The sequence below is a fragment of the Podarcis bocagei genome (genome assembly GCF_964188305.1).
Source record: "Podarcis bocagei genome assembly, chromosome: 15".
NCBI classification, from domain to species: Eukaryota; Metazoa; Chordata; class Lepidosauria; order Squamata; family Lacertidae; genus Podarcis; species Podarcis bocagei.
In genome coordinates, this window is record NC_138141.1 from 19,178,700 (window position 1) to 19,198,128 (window position 19,429).

The 19,429-nt window shown below is 47.5% G+C and overlaps 1 protein-coding gene across 3 annotated transcripts in view; it reads left to right on the forward strand.

Moving 5' to 3' along the window:
* Positions 1-5,176: 5,176 nt before the first annotated feature.
* ZBTB16 (zinc finger and BTB domain containing 16) overlaps positions 5,177-19,429 on the forward strand; it is a 196,809-nt gene continuing 182,556 nt past the window's right edge. The window contains exons 1-2 of one of the 3 annotated variants that reach the window (XM_081172555.1): positions 5,177-5,366; positions 9,964-11,253. In XM_081172555.1, coding sequence (XP_081028681.1) covers positions 10,016-11,253 — 1,238 coding nt within the window. In that variant the 5' untranslated portion in view covers positions 5,177-5,366; positions 9,964-10,015. Of the gene's footprint in view, positions 5,367-5,474; positions 5,820-6,555; positions 6,748-9,963; positions 11,254-19,429 lie in introns of those variants that run through there. The other 2 variants (XM_081172556.1, XM_081172554.1) reach the window with 2 other exon arrangements.

The window sequence follows — 19,429 nt, forward strand, 5'->3', positions numbered from 1 at the left end:
CGCAGAATGTGCAGCTCAGCATTTCAATATGGATCTAATAACCTCCGCGCCTCCACCTTTTGTGAGGGTTTTGATATCAGGCCGTCCATGCAAAATGAGTGCCAACCTCATCTGTCCCCAGCATACATTAAACCCCATTATAATTATAAACACACTTTCCCTCTGCAGATTACATTCACCCCGGTGACGAGCCTCGGGGCATCTCCATTCTTAAATGTGTTTCTTATTTTCCTATCTTAACTGGCTGTAATATCAGTTCACATCCTATTTGTACCATGTAAGGGGTGGGGGGGGAGAGAGAGTGGAAGTGTGTGATTTCTTATGAAGAGAGAGATCTCTTACTCTAATTTGGAAACCCTTTTTTTTCTAGCATGCTTTATGCACACTTCAAAGAGTCCCTTCTCTCCCCACTTTGATTCATCTGTACACATAAGGAAACTTGTGGGGTTTGTTTGTTTGGTTGAATGAATGGTGTAAATATTATCAAAATGTAAACTCAGGGGGCATAAGCCATGGGTACAAGTCATAGGTGCTGAAAATAACAAACCACCAGATATACCCTAGAAGGGGATTCCAAGCTGGAATGCAATTCAGCCTGAAGCTGGGGAACACCCCCATCTGAAGCCCTGGAGAGGTGCTGCCAGCCAGTGTTGGGAGTACTGAGCTAAATGGACCAACGATCTGACTTTCTGTATTCCAAATCTGCTCATCACAGCCTCCATCGCAGCCTCTCTCTATTCTGAGGAGCAGATTTGTTCACCCACCACACACTGTTTCCCCCTTTCTCTCCCCCCCCCCGCCCTGCCGCCACCCCCCATTTCATCGTAATCTTGCAATTCCACATCCTTGTCCTCTCTATAAAGGCCAGCAGTAAATCTTCAATCTCAGCCTTTCATGGTCATTCTGTGACACCAGAAAATGCCCTGCCAGCCCTATATAAGTCCTGCTTGTTTGTTGAGCTAGGACTTTAGAAATAAATAATAAAACCTTATCACAATGGGGGTTTTGTATGTGTATGTAAAAGCAGCTCCAATTCCTGTCTAATCAGAGCTTCCTCCAGCCAACCCTGAGGGCCTTTCTCTATCCTGCCACTTACCAGGATTGGTCATAGGAACCAAGGAAGCTTAAAACAGAAACACTTCAAGGCCCTGAGCCTGATATTCCATGGGCCAAAGAGAGTCAAGGAAGCTTCCTTAAATCAAACCAGATGGTTGGTGCATCTAGTTCAGCATTGTCTACACTGACTTGCAGCACCTCCGCAGAGTTTCAGGCAAATCTCACCCCAGCCCGCCTTGAAAGACCTAAACCTGGAACCTTCCTCATGCATAACAGGTGCTCTGCCTCTGAACTATGGCCTCCTTTTGAGCTCCTCGGGGCAAGACTTCAGGGCAGAAGGCCACAGCCCCACTCAGCAGCAGGGGCAAGAGCTGTGTTAGAAACTGTGATATGGCAGCAAGGAGCTAAATGGTACCTTGCTGTTGTTTAGTCATTTATTCATGTCCGACTCTTGGTGACCCCATGGACCAGAGCACGCCAAGCCCTCCTGTCTTCCACTGCCTCCCGCAGTTTGGTCAAACTCATGCTGGTAGCTTTAAGAACGCTGTCCAACCATCTTGCCCCTGTCGTCCCCTACTCCTTCTGCCCTCAATCTTTCCCAACATCAGGGTCTTTTCCAGGGAGTCTTCTCTTCTCATGAGGTGGCCAAAGTACTGGAGCCTCAGCTTCAGGATCTGTCCTTCCAGTCAGCACTCAGGGCTGATTTCCTTAAGAATGGATAGGTTTGATCTTCTTGCAGTCCATGGGACTCTCAAGAGTCTCCTCCAAAAGCATCAATTCTTCTGTGATCAGCCTTCTTTATGGTCCAGCTCTCACTTCATACATCACTACTGGGAAAACCATAGCTTTACCTATACGGAGTTTATGGGCGCAACAATAGAATGTCTAGGTGCAACTTTTTTATAACAAGAATACAAGTCCTTCCTCTGCCCACCCCCGTAATATTCTTAAGAGGGTCTCTTCTCCAGTCTTCATAGAGTAGCTGGAAGTGGGGAGGCAGAAAAAAGGTCTTCCTTTCCTTCCACTCTGCAGTTTTAATCTGAAATCTTAGGGCACAGTATCAGCTCAGAATCTGCTTGCGCTAATGAAATTCCCCATCAAGGGATGAATTGCCACATTCTGAAGTAAGTGACCTAATATATAATATCATCTACAGGGCAGGGGCATAAGACAAATGGTTCATACATGGCCTGGATAGCTCAGTTGGTTAGAGCTTGGTGCTGATAGTGCCAAGCTTGCAGGTTTGATCCCCAAATGGAACAGCTGCATAATCCTGCCTTGCACGGGGGTTTGGACCAGATGATCCTCAGGCAGTGGCGTAGCGTGGGTTGTCATAACCCGGGGCAAGGCAGGTAATTTGCGCCCCCTACCCCGTGGATTTGCGCCCCCTAACCCTAACCCCCAGATGTTGCGCCCGGTGCGGCCGGCCCCCCCCTGCACCCCCCATGCTACGCCACTGTCCTCAGGGTCCCTTTCAACTCTACAGTTCTACAATTCTATTATAGTAAAACACACAGACTGTATTCTATATGCAAACAAGCATGATTACCTTTGTTTGTCAGCATGAGACACTTGAATACTCCTGTCTAAACTTACCTAACTTCGCTAATTTTCCATTTTAAGAGCAAACAGGACATGGGGCCGTGCGGTGACTGTGGAGCGCCCCCCCCCACACCTAACCCCAAGTTCCTCCCTGTTCCCATCTTTATAAGAAGAGCTTCTGGATCAGGCCAATGGACCAGTTCTCACACCCAGATGCAAGGGGATAAGTGGCAAGCAGGTTCTGCGCGCAAGAGCACTCTTCCCACCAATTCTTACTCAGGAACATTACTGCCTCTGGCAGTGGGAACAGGGCCCAGCCTCCATCATGCCTAGTAGCCATCAGTAGCCTTATCCCCCATGAATTTGTCCAACCCTCTCTCAAAGCCATCCAAGTTGACCATTGCTGCTTCCAGTGGGAGTGAGTTCTTTAGTTCAGCTGCTATAGGCTGTATGAAGAAGTAATTTTTTTGAATCTGTCCTGAATCTTCCAACATTTCGCTTCGTGTCCACGAGTTCGAGTGTCAAGTTACTTTCATGCTGTTGAAGAGGATTCTTGCATCACAAACACATTTGTTTTTTTGTTTGTTTTTTAAATTATTAAATTTTATTTCCAATATACACTATTTTAAAATCACAAACATACCAAAAAAGAAGGAAAAATAAACAAAGATAGACAATAAAACATCAACACATAAATACATTTCTCCAAAAGTACTAATTATCATATCATCGTTCTGACTTCCCTCCACCACGATTTGAGCTATATCGCATTGATAACCTTCTTGCAGTTCCTTCTTTCAACCTTTATCTTTACTTCGCAGATTTTATAGTTCACCTACTGTTATTTTAATAGCATCACAAACACATTTGAAAACTGTCATATTAGTATTCAAAAGTCAGGTGTCAGGGCTGGCCCAGTTCCAAGCTTCCAATCAGTATGTCCACACTGACACCCCTCTTCACCTTCCCTCTGTCTAACCAATTAAACTGAAGTTTAAGATGTAGAGAGTTAACTGTGCATTTTCCCTGTTTTGGCAAAATTGCTCCTACAACAGCCAAGTGAAAGAAGCAAACTGGAGGAGCAGCTTTCTTGGAAGGAACTTGAAAATTGTTCTTTTTCCATTTCTCGCTTGCTCAGTCTAAGCCGTTGGCCCTCCCTTCTCAATTGCATTTGTCAGACTTCTGAGAAGCGGGGGACATCAGAGGCACTGTAAATTGAAAGTAGAGGTTCCCCTGCACTCTTTACTCCTGCTTTTACGGTGTGCGGGAGTCAGGAGGAGCAGGACCCAGAGGGACTCTACGCGCTGCTTCACTGTATGAGTCTCTGGCCGGAGTGTGCTTCCCCATGGCCAGGACAGAGCATGCAGAGACACTCACAGTGAGTGAGCCTCCCATTTTAGGGGGTATGTTGGGGTCACAGGGACATTTCCAGGGCAATCCTGTGCATGTTTACTCAGCAAACCCCCAAGTACGCATGCACAGCAGGAGAGCAGCTTCAGTGGCATCAGCAGGTGTGTATATTTGCAACCTGTTACCAGTCCTCCTATAGCACAAAGATATGCTGGACCCCCCACTCCATTTGGAATTACTGATTCTAAGAGGATGGACTGTGTGTGAATTATTTAACCCTCTCACTCCTGTAGCTACTCATTTTCCCAAAGGCCTGAAATCCTGGACAGCCGCTGCCACTCAGTGTTGAGCTACATATGCCATTGGCTTGGCTCAGTAATACGGCAGCTTCCTATAACCCCGACTGAAAAAAAGAAATCCACACCCCCCCCCCCAACATTTTGCAGCGCATGAAACACCCTCTCGAGTTTCAGGACATTTTGACTTGTGAAGTCACCATCCCAGCCACTCTTCCCACCGTTGTCCTCCCCCACCCCTCGTTTCATTTAAGAATTTTTAATGATGGTGATTTATATCCCGCCCATCTGGTTTTATTAGCAACCACTGCGTGGATCTACCTGGGCGTGCGAACTACAGTGTTACCTCGGGTTACAGACGCTTCAAGTTACAGACGCTTCAGGTTACAGACTCCGCTAACCCAGAAATGGTACCTCGGGTTAAGAACTTTGCTTCGGGATGAGAACAGAAATCGCGCGGTGGCAGTGGGAGGCCCCATTAGCTAAAGTGGTGCTTCAGGTTAAGAACAGTTTCAGGTTAAGAACGAACCTCCGGAACGAATTAAGTACTTAACCTGAGGTACCACTGTAGTCCGTGTGTAGCGGGGAGACGACGAGGACTGGCGGGGGGGGGGCGAGGAGCGAAGGATCCCCTGCATGCCTCGCAGACGGCAGAACACTGGATGGGTGCGGGGACGGAGAGTCTTTGTCTTAATTTTGGATGCGTGGTGGCGAAGCGCACGCGTTTTCTTGTTTTAACCTGGGGCGTGTGTGTTGCGGTGCGGACGGGGGCGTCCAGCTGGGGCTCGCGAGTTTGAGCAGCAGCAGGTAGCAGCAGGGAGGCGGAGTGGAGAGAGAAAGGAGGGGGGCTTTGATCCCTCCCCCCTCCGCCCCTCCCGTAGGCGTCTGCTGCCGCCGCCTCCATATTTGATCCGGGCAGAGGGAGAGCGCTGTCCAGCAGCAGCAGCAGTCCTCGAGAGCCCCTATGGCGCGCGCGCGCGTGTCCCGCGCGTATTTTCCGGATCGGACTTTCCAGTAAACCCAGCGCAACTTTCTGGGGCTGCCCCTCTGAGCGCATCGGGTTCTCAATCCGGAATTCCACCCACCAACCCACCCCGAAGAAACTGCGGCGAGTTACAACAGGTCCGCGCTGTGTAATACTGTACTTGAAACGGTTCTGTTCCCTTAGTTACTGCCCCGAAAACATCTGGTCACAGATGGACTGGATCAAAGGGAGCTGGGCATGTTGTGGGAAGGGAGGGGGCTGATTTTAATCCTACTAGCCCTCCCCCGCATCATGTGGACCGCTTCTCTGCCGTCCCCTTGCGCACGGCGTTTCCACGGGTCGAATCCCAATCCGGAGTCCCTAGGAGCGCTTCAGGAAGCGGGTGCGTCGGTTGGTGGTGAACCTTGTCTGGGTCCTGAGTTGCGGACTCTCTCTCTCTCTCTCTCTCTCTCTCTCTCTCTGTGTGTGTGTGTGTGTGTGTGTGTGTGGTGATGGAAAGGGGGTTAAGCGCACGAGCGATTGGGTAGTATCTGTAACATCAAGATTCATTTGACGCAAGGGACTGAAAAGAAATCCTCGGGAAGGAACTGGTAAGTGGGCTAAAAAAGAGTGCATCTGGGCACATGCAGAGCGCCCCTGTAGTGCACCCTCGCTTTAGGGAATATTTCCATCAGAATGCAGGCCAGGCATCCAATTCCACTGCTGAAGCATCGGCGCCTCTCCATTCCCAAGGCGGCGCTGTCCAATTGTAGATCGGGGCGGCTTCTTCCACTACGTCCCGGCAGTCCACCGCGCCGTCGTCAGTCAAGGGGTTCTTTTGCACGCGAGGTCCGCATATGGTGCAGGCAGACTAGCGCTTAGGCAGCCCCTCGAGGTGTAAGTAAGCCCCGTTGCCCTCCTTGGCAGCAGCAGCCCCTCCCCTCCCGCGCCTCCAAGAGCCATCGAGCAGGTCGAAATTCAACAGGGGTCCCCTCCCCTCCCTTGCTCCCTGTTGAATTTTCTCGCGTGACGCGGGCGCAACTCTTGAGCGCCGGACTCTTGGCCTCGCGCGTAGCCAATAGCCCAGCTGCAACCAGAGCAGCAGAGGCGTCTTTGGCAGCTAGGGGTCAGGCCATCCCCGACTTGGTCGTGCGGCCCCGGCGTCCGGCTCCGTGTGCTGGCTGGCCGTGGCTAGGCCGGGTCCGGGCGCTGCGCCGCGCGCGGCCGCTTGTGGGCAGGAGCCGTCGGTGCCAGCAGTCAAGATGGTGCCTGGCTGGGGCTTCGCAGGGGAGGAGAGCAGGGGGCGGCCCCGACGCGCCTCGCCAGCCGTGGCAACGTCAGGCAGCCGCTGGTGATTTGCTAGCCGCGCCGCCGAGCGCAGCTAGAGAGCCTGAGAGCGGGCGCTGCGAACTCGCCTGACGCGCCGGCGATGCTGTTCCTCCGGCCGCCGCCGCTCCTCCGCCACTGCCGCCTCCTCCTTCCGCCTCCGCCGCCGCTGCTTCTTTAGCAGCCCGCAAGAGTTCCGCGGTGCAGAGCCCGGTAAGTCTCCGCGAGCGGGACCGAGCCAAAAACTTGCTGCTTGGGCTGGCGTGCGCAATTACGCACGGGGCAAGCGACGGCCCCCGAGGGCTCCTGCGCAAAACTTGGAGTGGGGGAGAGAAAAAGTGCCCCAAGGAAGGGTCTTTTTTTGTTGTGGTGGTTGATGGCGTTTTTCTTCTTCTTCCTCCTTCCCTCCCATTCTTTGGAGAGGGGAACATAGGGGGGAGGGTTGTCAGTTCGGGACACTTTGCAGGGCACCTGGGGAGCGCGCGGCAAGTTTTTCGGGGCATTTGTTCTTTTTCTTGGGGAGCGGAGTGGCGTGCGAGCGCAGGACAGTGGTCGAAGTCGTGGAGCGTGTGAGCCTGGCTGGACTACGGCACGCGAAGAAGCAGCATTTGCGCGCCCGGGGACAATAGATATACAAGAAATTATTTTTAAAAGGCCGAGAAGGAAGGGGAAAAGGATTTTAAAAAAGCAACGAAATCCCTTATGTCAATAAAATAATCATTTGATGTTAGAAAGCACAAGGAGATTGTGGGCTGTGCGCTCCTACGCAGTTGCAAAGGGAACAGCATCCCGTGCAAGAGAGTAGAATATTTGGGGTTTCCTGTTGAAGTGGGGGGATACCAACTTGCTCTTCTTCGGGGGGAAGCGGGGCGGTTGCACTTTGCTCCAACCTTGCCATTTTGGGGGATGGTGCAAAGGTCGGGGTGCGCGGTGAGCGCCGGCAGTTGCGCGTGTTGGCTGCCGAGGGCGTGCGCCGGCCGGGGTATGTGAGCCCTGGGTTCCTCATCCTCGTGCCTGGCGGAACAGGGCTCTGCTCGAGCACGCGTATTTTGGGAGCGGTCATATGCAGGGCCATCGGAAGCAACTGTTGGTCAAAATAGTTGGAGGTTGCTCAAAGCGAATTATTTGGGGAAGGTGCACAGACGAACAGGTCAGTTACCCCAACATCAGAATTGCACCTTGTTTTTAAATGTGTTCGTGGTGTGGGGATTGGGGGCCTCCGCCTGCGCGCCGCAACCGGCGCAAAGGGCGCCAGCGAACAACGAGGCTAAAACAATACAGACCTCGGATTTATTTTCGGACTTTTTTTGCCTCGGGCCCCAAAGGAGTTTTGGCTTCCAATTTGATGGACACCCGCGGATTCACTCCCTCCAAGCCCAATTCAAGTGCTTGCTTGGGCAGTATATATCTCCTCGATCTCAGTTCTGAAAAATCAATGTACACTCTCCCGGCTTAACTGTATTATGAATTGGGTTGCTTTGGGGGGGGGGGTGTTGAAGAGAAGCGCAAAGAAGACGTCTTTTTAAAAAAGCGTTTCCCCCCTTACTCATATTAAATATATATAGATAGAGTGTTTTCTTTCCCCTCCTCCTGCTTTAGTTGCAAAATACGAGGGGATTTCGCCTGGCTTTCTTTCCTCTGCTGGGTTAAATCGCGGCTTCTGGACCTCATGAATATCTCCTTGCCAGTAAACGCGCCTTCTCGCTTCTCCCTTGATGGCACATTTCAGACTTGCGCCACAAAGTGCCCTCTCCCGCAAAGTCATAAAAATACGCGCACCCCACACAAAAAATTAAACAAATAAGATTACTCTCCAATCTTCACCCTGGATCAATTGTGAACCGAAAGCTCCGCTTAGAAGCTCAGATGCGGAGCGATCCATTCTAGCGCTGATGCGGATGGGGAAAAGTACTAGGTTTCAGGTACCGAGCCTGGTCGGTGGGAAGCGAGTGAGACCTGACCGGGACTTGGGGACCGAGTCCCGAGTTTTCCCCAGCTCCTGTTTCCTGGGGTTGAATTATTCTAGGGCGACACCCTCTTTTTTAGTTCTGCACTCTGTTTGCCGTGCGGAGGCTCTGAGGATGCTGGAACCGGGTGAGAGTTAGGAGCCCATTGCTTCGTGGTTCGGGGCATTAAAAGCTAAAGAGCTACCTGTGGGTGTTTGTGGGTGGGGGGAAATCAACCCCTCACTCTCCCGGAGACTTATGGTGGGAGTCAAGAGAGGCAGCCCTAGAAACCGGGACCCTCAGAGCCTTCCAGTAGAGGAAAGTGTTGCGTGTTGTTATATCAAGTGCAGCTACTGCTGCATTGATTCTAGAAAGTTGTGGCAAAGGGGTGTCGTTGCCTATAAGCGTGCAGGGGGCGGGCGGGGGCAAAACCCTTTTTAGTCATTGCAACCCTATCCCTACCCACCTCCAAGTAGTTCGGGTTAACCTTTTAATGCCAAATCTGCTTTTGCAGTGTGTGCTTGTGTGTGTGTGCACGCTTAGAAACTGATGTGTTTGTGAGAGCCCGGGCAGGAGAAAGGGATGTTAGGCAGTTTGTATATTCGCTCTAATAATGTAGTCTAAAGAAGATGCTATTCATAATGGACTATTTGTCTGTTGGCTGGCTGGGTATCATCCTGGTCTGCTTTGGAGGAGAGCGGGCTTGGGTTTGGGGAAGTGGGGGGGAGGCGAGAGAGTCTCATATGGATAGTAGAATTTAGGCTCCCCAGCACTTGCTGGAGTAACCTCTGTATGGGCTCTCACTCCTCTCGGCCCCATGGAACTCCCCCCACTCCTCCCAGGAACAAAGGAGAGAAAAGCTGCTGGCCAGGATCCCAGCCATTCCCCCTGGCTGCACTTTTGTCCTGGAAAAGGCTCTGTGGGGTTGTGGAAGAGGTGATTCTGCCCAGGGCCACAGCTGAAGGCAAGGAGGAGAAAGGAAGGGAGGATGTCCTCCCCCACCCTCTATCTTTTCAAGTTGTAGGCTGGGGAATTCTTTGGGAAAGGCTACTGGGGTAGAAATCATGGGTTAGTTTGCTCTCAAGATATTGTGCCTCCCGTCACCGTCCCTCTACCGATTTAGCTGTGTGCCCAGGGTTAACTTTGCTTTCCACGCACCCCAAGCCTTCAGTTGTCTCTGTCCAAAAGTGGCTTGTTGGATGGAGGGGAAAGCAAAGCAGAGCAAATAGGAGTGTTTCCCCACCCACAATCCCACCCTTTCCTTCCTCTCTCCAATTCACCCATAGGATGCAGAGACACAGGGCCCCTTTCACCTTTGGTGTCTAGTTGTCTTCTTCTTCTTTTTGGCAGGGGATGAGCTCTCTACTTGACTTCCTGGGGTTCTCAGTTTGATCTCATCACACTGTGTGCCACATTCCCACCGCCTTTCCTCAATTTCTCTCTCTCTTCTCTCCCTCCCTCCATTTCCCTTCCTTTATGACAGCTCTGGATCCTGCAGTGGAAAGACTCCCTAATGCCTAGACCCCGGGAGTGTTATGGATTTGACTAAGATGGGTATGATACAGCTCCAGAACCCCAGCCACGCCACCGGCCTCCTGCAGAAAGCCAACCAGATGCGCTTGGCTGGGACCTTGTGCGATGTGGTGATCTTGGTGGACAGCCAAGAGTTCCACGCCCACCGGACAGTGCTGGCTTGCACCAGCAAAATGTTCGAGATCCTCTTCCACCGCAACAGTCAGCATTACACCTTGGACTTCCTCTCGCCAAAGACATTCCAGCAGATCCTGGAGTATGCCTACACGGCAACCTTGCAGGCTAAAGTCGAAGACCTGGATGACCTTCTTTACGCTGCTGAGATCCTGGAGATTGAGTACCTGGAGGAGCAGTGCTTGAAGATCCTGGAGACCATTCAAGCATCGGAAGACAACGACGCCGAGGTCAACATGGCTGACGGCAGCACCGAAGAGGAAGAAGACCGGAAGTCAAAGTACATTAAAAACATACTCATCTCCAAGCATTCCAGTGAAGAGAGTGGCTACTCCAGCCTGGCCAGCCAGAGCCTGATGGTGGAGCAGAGCCCCTCGGTCTCGACCTCCTTTGGACTCTCGGCCATGAGCCCCACCAAGGCCGCCGTCGACAGCCTCATGTCCATCGGCCAGTCCTTGCTGCAAGGGGCGCTGCAGCACAGTGGCCCCGAAGACTTGCACTCTGCCGGCGGCCGCCACCCAAACCTGTCCGAGGTGAAGACGGAAGCGATGCAGGTGGAGGAGGCCTCCAGCCACGAGAGCCCGCGGACGGCCGACTTGAGCGCTTCCGTGGGGGACAAAGGCGAGGACAAGAGCAAGCAAGGGCCCGGCACCCCCACGCGCAGCAGCGTCATCACAAGTGCCCGTGAACTTCACTACCCCCGTGACGAGAATGCTGACCAGTCCTCGGAGGCGGTCCAAGGCCCGCCGGCTGGGCCAGATCTCATGGTTTCCCATGGCGACAAGACGATGGGCATCTACCCCGTGCTACCCAATCACAAAGGCGACTCCATGCTGAGCATCCCGTCCTCCATGGCACCCGCTCTGCACGTTCAGCCGGCTCTTGCGGTGTCTATGGACTTTAGTGCCTACGGGGGGCTCCTCCCACAAGGCTTCATCCAGAGAGAGCTGTTCAGCAAGCTCGGGGAACTGGCTGTGGGTATAAAAACTGAGAACCGAGCCATTGGCGAACAGTGCAGCGTCTGCGGGGCAGAGCTTCCAGACAACGAGACAGTAGAGCAACACAGGTACGTCCTTTTGGTTTCCCTCTCGAGCTCGGCAGTCAAACCTTGCCTCCGGAGTCTGTTCTTTATGCGACCTTGTTCCTCGCTTCCTTGACTGCAGCCAGTAAAACTGAGTTTCCTTTCAATAGGCCTGCTAATTTTTTTGTTTTGTTTTTGTGAAAGTTAGAAGCATGATGTAGGGTTTCACATTAACCTCATGCTACCAGGAGTAGAATAAATGGGGAGGTGGGGCGAAGAGATTCAAGATGATGGCCAAGTGGGTGCCAGGAGAAGAGAGAGGGATGGTAGGCCTGTAGAAAATCCAGCGTCCTCCTCACTAGATTATATAGCTAGAGTTGCACTAGTGGTTTTGAGATATAGCAGAAAGAGGAGCTGTTTCTATCCAGGCTGGTTGGCACTTTCTGACATGTTGTCCATTTTAGAAACATTTTAATAGCTAAAGTTTTGGAGGGGCTGATGCTTTGAGTGTAGGGCTGGGCGACACCTGCTTTTCAATATTGTGATATATTACAGCTAAACATCACAATATACTGATATATCACAATGTCTGAAATAAGGATGGAACTGCGTAGAGGCAAACACTGTAGGGCTGGGCGATATCTGGTTTTCAGCATCATATCACCAGCTAAACATCGCAATATACTGACGTATCACAGTGACTGAAATAAAGATGGAACTATGTAGAGGCATTGGCTGGCTTCACAGTTTTCCCACATTGTGATTTTTGCATAACACACACACGCACATATCATGATTTGTGATATATTGCCAGGTCAACATTTATGAAACTGATATAATATGGACTTCAAACTGGTTTTGGACAATATATCACCCAGCTCTATTTGAGGGTGGGTTGTGATGTATATGTCAGGGTTCCTGGGGAAATAAATGAACTCCTGCCCATTTGCTTGGAAGGACATGACTCCTTCTGGTTGAAACTCTGTGCCCACTTACCTGGGAGTAAGTACCATCAAACTCAAAGGGACATACCCCAGCTTAGACATGCGTTCTCAGTTACTAACCGATATGGCTCCGTTCCAGTCTGCATAGTTAGCTATGCCAACATCAGTCGTCTTGTTGCTTCCATCTCATCCCTTTTTTATGAATTAAAGTTTGGAGCAGTTAATGATTTGCTTCCTTTTATTCCCCCTCCTCCCAAAAAGTCCCTCCCACCACTATCTCTTTGCAAGCTTTATTTCTGACCTCATGGTGCACTTGCGATGTTTGAACGATAATTATTTTGGGCGTTGAGCCATTTTGTAATTGATATGTGACTTTTTTAAAAAAAATGTTTGGTTATTGTAAGCTGCTTTGAAAATCACTTCTGGGAAAGCCAAGTATACATTTTTTAAAATAAATCAAAACAAACAGAAATTTACACTCTGTTTGCTACAACCTCGGGGTTGGTTTCTGGATCAAATCTCTCTTTTTGGAAGGGAAAAAGACACTTCCTCTGAAAGCGGGGAGTTTAAAATGGATGCTATCAGTTTTGGCTGTAAACTTTCACAGCTTATTTTAACAGATTAATTCACAAAAGCAATGTAACCTATTAAGAAGATCAGTGATTTATTTATTTAGAGGGGGTGTTAACACATGGAAACCAATTATGATCTTTGCCAAGTAACTCATACATTTGCTTTGGGTTTGTTTTAAAAACTATGTTGCCCAAGCTGAGAGACTAACCTAATTTAAAAAAATAAACAAAATGCCATTATCAGTGTGTGAACCAAGTTTGACAGTAGGGCAGTTCTTTTTAAAATGTTGGGTTAAAAATATTCCCCATTTCAGTTTTGCAGTGACTTAATCCAGCTGTACCAGTTTTCCTGAATACATGTTTCTGGTCCTTGAACATAACTGATCTTTTGTGTTCCTTGAGAGTCTGGTTTTACCTTTGGGGAACGAATCTTAGAAAACCTCTGTTACTTGGGGAGAAAGCCTCTTCCCTTTTGTGGTTGATGGCTGCTTTGGGGATCGGTTCCTTGTGACATTTTTTCCCTAGTCTCTGGGTAGAAGCCTGCCTAGCAAATTGGTCTCTTGGTCTCGCAGTACTGCTTTTCCTTTCTGGTTTTGCCTGTAGTGGCAGAAAGCTGAAACTGGTGCCTGAGAATGCCTTGGTTTAGTCCCTGTGCAAACATTTGGCTTGAGTTCAGTGTATAGAGTTCGGCATATTTCTTGTGCAAACAAACATATTACAAGGCAGTCCGCTAATAGGATTCAGAGCAAGAATCCTGGAGATGCTCTGAAGTGTTTTAATGAACCAACAAGTTTAATTACTGTAGTCCAAATGTACACACAAGGCTCTGACAGGATGTGCTTTTTCCCTGTCCGTTTGGGCAACTCTGGGTGCACAAGTTCTGTTCCGGGGTCTTTAAAAAAAATTGTCAGCCGTGGCCAATGTAGGTGTAGTGTATGGCTAATGTGAGATCGCTTCTCGCCAGTGAATGGGCAACTCATCCTTCCACATTTGAAGATCAGTTTAAGAAGTCTACCACTCAGCACCCTGCACAGGATTGATGATGCCCAGATGACCTGAGATGATGTAACAATTTTTGTGTCATTAGGATTCTGGTTGGACCGGCCAACTCCCTTAAAATAAATAAATACAGATGCATTATTGCAGCAGTTGGTCAGTTCCTTTTCTTGGCCCCAAACCAGAATCCCATGTTGAATGCTCCAGTAACGGTTGGTTGTCAGTGTTAGACCAACTCTCATAAAGAGCAAATAAGGAGGCGAAGCAGATTCTGGGCTTTGCAGGTGAGGTTCTCACAGAAGGGAATGCTCTTCCTAAACATTAACATTCTCTGCATGTGGAAATCTAGCATGAGGAGAAGGGTTCTGTCCTCGTTTCCCCCCATACCTGCTAGTGCAGGGAGCATTCAACCCTCTCTGCCCCCTTGCCATTGGAGGCCATAGAAACAGACTTGCCCATTCACCTGCTTTTAGGGAGAAGGAGTTCTTCTCTGACAGCATTGAATGGCAGTTCCAGCAGTTCCCTTGCTGGAGGATCCCTAGGCAAAGAGTGTTGGGAACAGTGAGCCACACAACTGCCTCCATTAGGCTGCAAACCTATTCTTTCCTTCCTGGGACTAAATGCCCCACTGGACTCAATGCAGATGGAGCCATACCATTAACCCTTGATGTGCCAAGGACTGCACAGAATTTAGGAGTGACCCTCATCTCTGCAATCTACAAGGAACACAAATGCACAAGACCTTTGAGTATGTGTGTTTCTTTTATATTTCTGTAGCTTGCTTCAAAGACAGGGGTTTGCATTCACCCTTTTATAAGGAAACATCCAAAGAAAACCAGTCCCTTTGTCGAGCGTGTTTGTGAGGTGAGGAGACAGAGAAATGAGGCTGATATACCACATGGTTAATAATAATAATAATAATAATAATAATAATAATAATAATAATAATAGTTTTATTATTTATACCCCGCCCATCTGGCTGGGTTTCCCCAGCCACTCTGGGTGGCTCATTTGAATGCACTCTGGGGCAGGGCTAGCCAACTCCATCCCCCCCCCAGCAAAGGTTTGTAGTCCAGAACATCTGGAGGACACCAAGCCCTGGGGTATATTTGGGCCAGTCATTGCATCTCAACCTCTGCTTTCCCACCTGTAAAATGGAAACACCCAGTGGCTTATTTCTCGGTGTAGTTTTGGTTAAGCAGAGACGAATGGTAGGGGCACTGGAGAAATTCCAGACACTTTGTTGGTGGAAATAATGAATCACCTTCTTCTACTTTTGGAGTTGAGGTGGGACATGCAACCTGTCTCGGTACGTTAAGCACAATCTTTTTCTCTCTTTGTTGTTAAAGAGCATCTCTCCTTTTATTTGAGTGCTGGGGACAAGCTTTTATCTATGTTTGCTACAGTGCCAGGGTTTGGCAACTTGGCAAAGGTTGCAGCTAGGGGATTTCTAATGCTGAAGCAGCCGGGAGTTGCCAGACCTGATCAATAATATATATATATATATATATATATATATATATATTCCACTACAGCTAATCTCAGTGTTAAATTAGTATTTACTTAATTTTACCAGTTGCCATTTTTTAAAACAGAAAACTATGAATAAGAAGGCATAGAATGTGTCGGTCTAAATAAGCCTTTTTTTTTTTTTTTTTGCTTTAAAAAGGCTTTCTGTTCTGTGCTCTTTTAGATGTAATTGAGGCAACAACTGTAGCTGTCTAGATTATTTATTTATGATGCTCTTAACATAGTCTTGTTGGTTTTCTCAGGAAAAAAAATACATGTTTGTTAGGACTGGATGGTAAATATCTAGATGAAGCTTTCTAGTAAATGGGGTGTGTTTTAAACTGATGGACATGATCCTGCAGAAATTAATAATGGCTGCATTTGACTGAAAGCCATGAAATGGTCACGAATTCTACTTCCCACAAATCCAGTCAGATTTTTGTGCTGCTAATTTTTGAAGAATTTTGTGCAGTGTGATTAAGGCAAAGCCAGGGCACAAGGGAAAGCTTTTAAATTTACTTTGAACCTCTGATAGCTTGGCTGATAAATGCCCACATATATGTAATCACTGGTTTTTTAGTTTTTAGTTTTGCAACCCAGACAGTGTATATAACTGATTAAGTATCCGTAGTCTTTTGTGTCCTAAACTTCCTCACGAATAGATTGATCCTGAAGGAATTCCTCCCAAGAGTGTTAGCAGTTCATTGCGTTTCTAACATTCATTTTAACCTACATTGCTATGGTAAATGTTAGAAATGTTTTAGTACAGCATCTGGGTAGCTTTACATGATTTATAAATGATGAATAATAATAACTCCCAGTGTTTTCAGAGACCAGTGGGAAAAGGCAGAAAACTCACTGATAAATCACAAGTGTCTAATGAGCTTTGGCTATGACCAAATTTTATCGCCATTTATCAGAAAACATTGACATTTATCAACGAATATTAGTAAGTGACCCCAAACCAGTCTGATGACACACTCTCTTCAGCTACTCACTTGCAGATCTGAAGAATGGCCAAGATCATGAATGACTCTGTTACATCCTCATTTTCATCTTTTACTGGCAAATGTTGTTGTTTAAAAATTCTCTAAAGAAAGCCAACTGAGAAACTGGTCCAGAAATATATAGAATTAATTGAAAATTCTGGAAGATTTAATTGGACTTAATGTGCCAAAGGCTCATAGTAACTTTGGCATTTTGCGCTAACTTCATCGAATGACTGAATCGTGGGTAAATTATCAAAATTAACTGAATTTGTTGAAACACGTATGATGCATTTTCTAAGGTTTTGTGAGAAGATGTGGGTGCGAGCAATTTTACTGGTGAGAGAAGTTTCATAAGTGACTGGCAAAAGTTTTTCTTTTCTTTTTAAGTTTACAGTGTAAGATCTTTACAGCCGCCCCAATGCTTACTTTTGGGTCAACTTTTTTGCCCTGTGATATTTATTTATTTATTCCTCCCAAAGGAGCCCTCATATGCCTCATTTATCAAGAGCTTCAAATTTTGACCTCCCCCAAAGTCTTGCAAAACTCTTTGCACTAGTATAACTTTATCAGGTCGGCTAAGCTACCTTTTCAATAAGAAAGCCAACGTCGCTCAATCTCTTGCTCTTTCTTAAACTGTGCTTATGATTTTGACCAATTGACCACATCGTGAGTTTACAATTGTATTTTTTTAAAATGTTCATTTTAATAAGAGGTTTTCTTCAAGGTTCAGGAAAGTTCAGGCTTAATCTAATGTTGGTATTGATTGTAGCTTTTAATTGCGGGCTGAGTGGGGGGTGGGAGGCTGTATAGTTCAAACACACTTAAACACAGCAATATTAATGAGGGCGTTACTCACATTCCAAGAACCAAAGGGCATGATCCTGCCAGAGTTAAGCACTCTTTAAATCCCATTGATTTAGTGGGAGAGAATTAAGCATGTGCACAACTCCCCCACGGAATAAACATTTTAACAAAGCGCTCAACTTTGGCTGGGTCAACATGGCCAAGGCTTATGGCTGTTTCAATGGCCAACTTGCCTCTGCATGTCTTTTTTGTAGCCACATTGTTACATAAATGCGGTTTTCAGTGCACCATCTGCATTTTGGAGCCCTGTTCTGTGTCCTTGAAGAATCTTTCCTTTCCTCAATGTCTTTTGCTTTTGGTGTTGGCGATTAGGCAGCAGGGAGAAAGTTGATTCCAATTTGCAGTTAGGAGCAAAGCTACCTAGTTTCTTGAAAAGAAAAAAAACAATGAACCGAAACGAAGCCATCCTTTGAAATTTGTGACATCTCTAAATATTGCAGTGCAGTTATCCATCCAGCTAATGTGTAAAGACAGGGATATATTAAAGTGAAGTGTGGCTCAAAATGCAAATGCCGTTGAAAATGCATTATATTGTGAAAAGTCAATTTGAAAAAAATACGTATAAATCAGGTGAAACCACATACAATAGGATAATTCTTTTTAGTAAAATGCTGTTTTATTTTCACAAGGACTTTTTTTAAAAATGGGCAAGCTGATGTGGAAATGTGGAGACCTGAATTTAAGATCAGATAACTGAGAGAAACTGAAATTGACAGATTGGTTCATACCTGGGGGTGATGTAGCAACCTTTCCCCCCATATTTTAATGTCGTTTTAATGACGCATTGGCTAATGTACTCCCGAATCCCTTGCAACCTGAATTTTTGGAATCTCTTCTGCTGTCCACTCGCCCCCTCCTAGGGAAAAGAAAAACCCTCTTGACAATGATTACTTCCAGAGTTTGTAGGCTAGGTTAGCAGTCTCGTGTTTCTCGCTGATGGACCTTATTAGTGGCACCTGGCATTGTAACCCGCTAATGGAAACCAGCACTCTCCCACTATGGGCTGGCTGACAAGTAGCTCTGTCAGGCAGCGCTTGCCATGCGAGGAAGTTCTTATTAGCTTTATGGCCAAGAGAACTCACCCCCCATTCAGGAAATGAAGGCTGCCGTTAAGGTCCACGGCTCTGACCCCGATCGTGTAACCTGCGAGCGCCGAGGAGACCCCTCCTCAGGAAGTTTGGCGGCCAGTTCAGCCCTCTCTGGTTCTTGTCACTGGGGAAAGAGGGAGCGCATTGTGGAGGGTAGGAGCCTTGAACTTTTTGATTTATCCTGTGGGGGACTTAACTGTTTCCATGCGTGGAATGTGCGCTGGAGGTGGGAAGACCCCTAGAGAAATATGTGCTCAGGCCACTTCATTGGACAGTGCTCTTTGCCCTTTGTAGCAGATCCTGCTCAAAGAGAAGGGGGGATTTTAAACCTTAATTTAGCAAGCGACTCCTCCCTTGACTACACACACACACACACATCTCCCTTATAATATCACTCTTCCCATCTTAGGAATTTGATTTGATTCTCCCCTCTTTTTTGCATTTCTTAAGATTCAGTCTTTAAGGATTATGATTTCCTGCATGCCCCTGTCCTTATAAAAGGAAACCCCAATGAGGTACCATCTAGCAAGATTTGTGCTGAACTCCATCAAACAATAAGTTGTTCATTTAAAGGGTTCTCCAAATGGGAGATCTTGAACTTCCTAAAATCAAATCAGGTTATGCAACTGCAAGCATTGCCGGGGGGAATTCCATAATGCCATGACTGCCACCCCAAAGGTGACACTCTCCAAAGACCATTGTACTCACCCCAAACTGTCACCTTTTGTCGTCATCTGCTGCTGATTGATGCTTCTTTCAGCCAAGGGATTCAGGAACAGGGAGTTGCAGGTGATAGAGCGCCTCCACGATTTTGGGAGTGTCAGCAAAAAAAAAGAAAAAGAAAAAGAAAAAGGGGGTTGTCCTTTTTCTCAACCTAAAATCGATGATCACCTGAGTGTATAATAGAGGTGACCTTCATTGTTAAGAGAATGGTGAGGGTTGAGTATTCATCTCTTTACCCTGATTTGCTTCCTCCAGCCCCACCATCCTCTTCATGTGTGTCGAACTTCTGAAATCCGCAAAGTTGTGGCTTGTCACAGCCTGAACTAAAGGCTGAAGGGCTTTTTTGTTTTGCAAATGATTGCAGCTCTGATATCTAAATTTCTTACATCTGTTAAATCAAATGAAGGCATTGATTAAAAAAATGTACTTTATTTATTATTATAAAAAAATTGTCTCTTCCTTTTGCCATGTTAACATCATTCTGAAGTGCCCCATATTCTGATGAAATCAGCTTGAGATTGAGGGTGCAAATCATG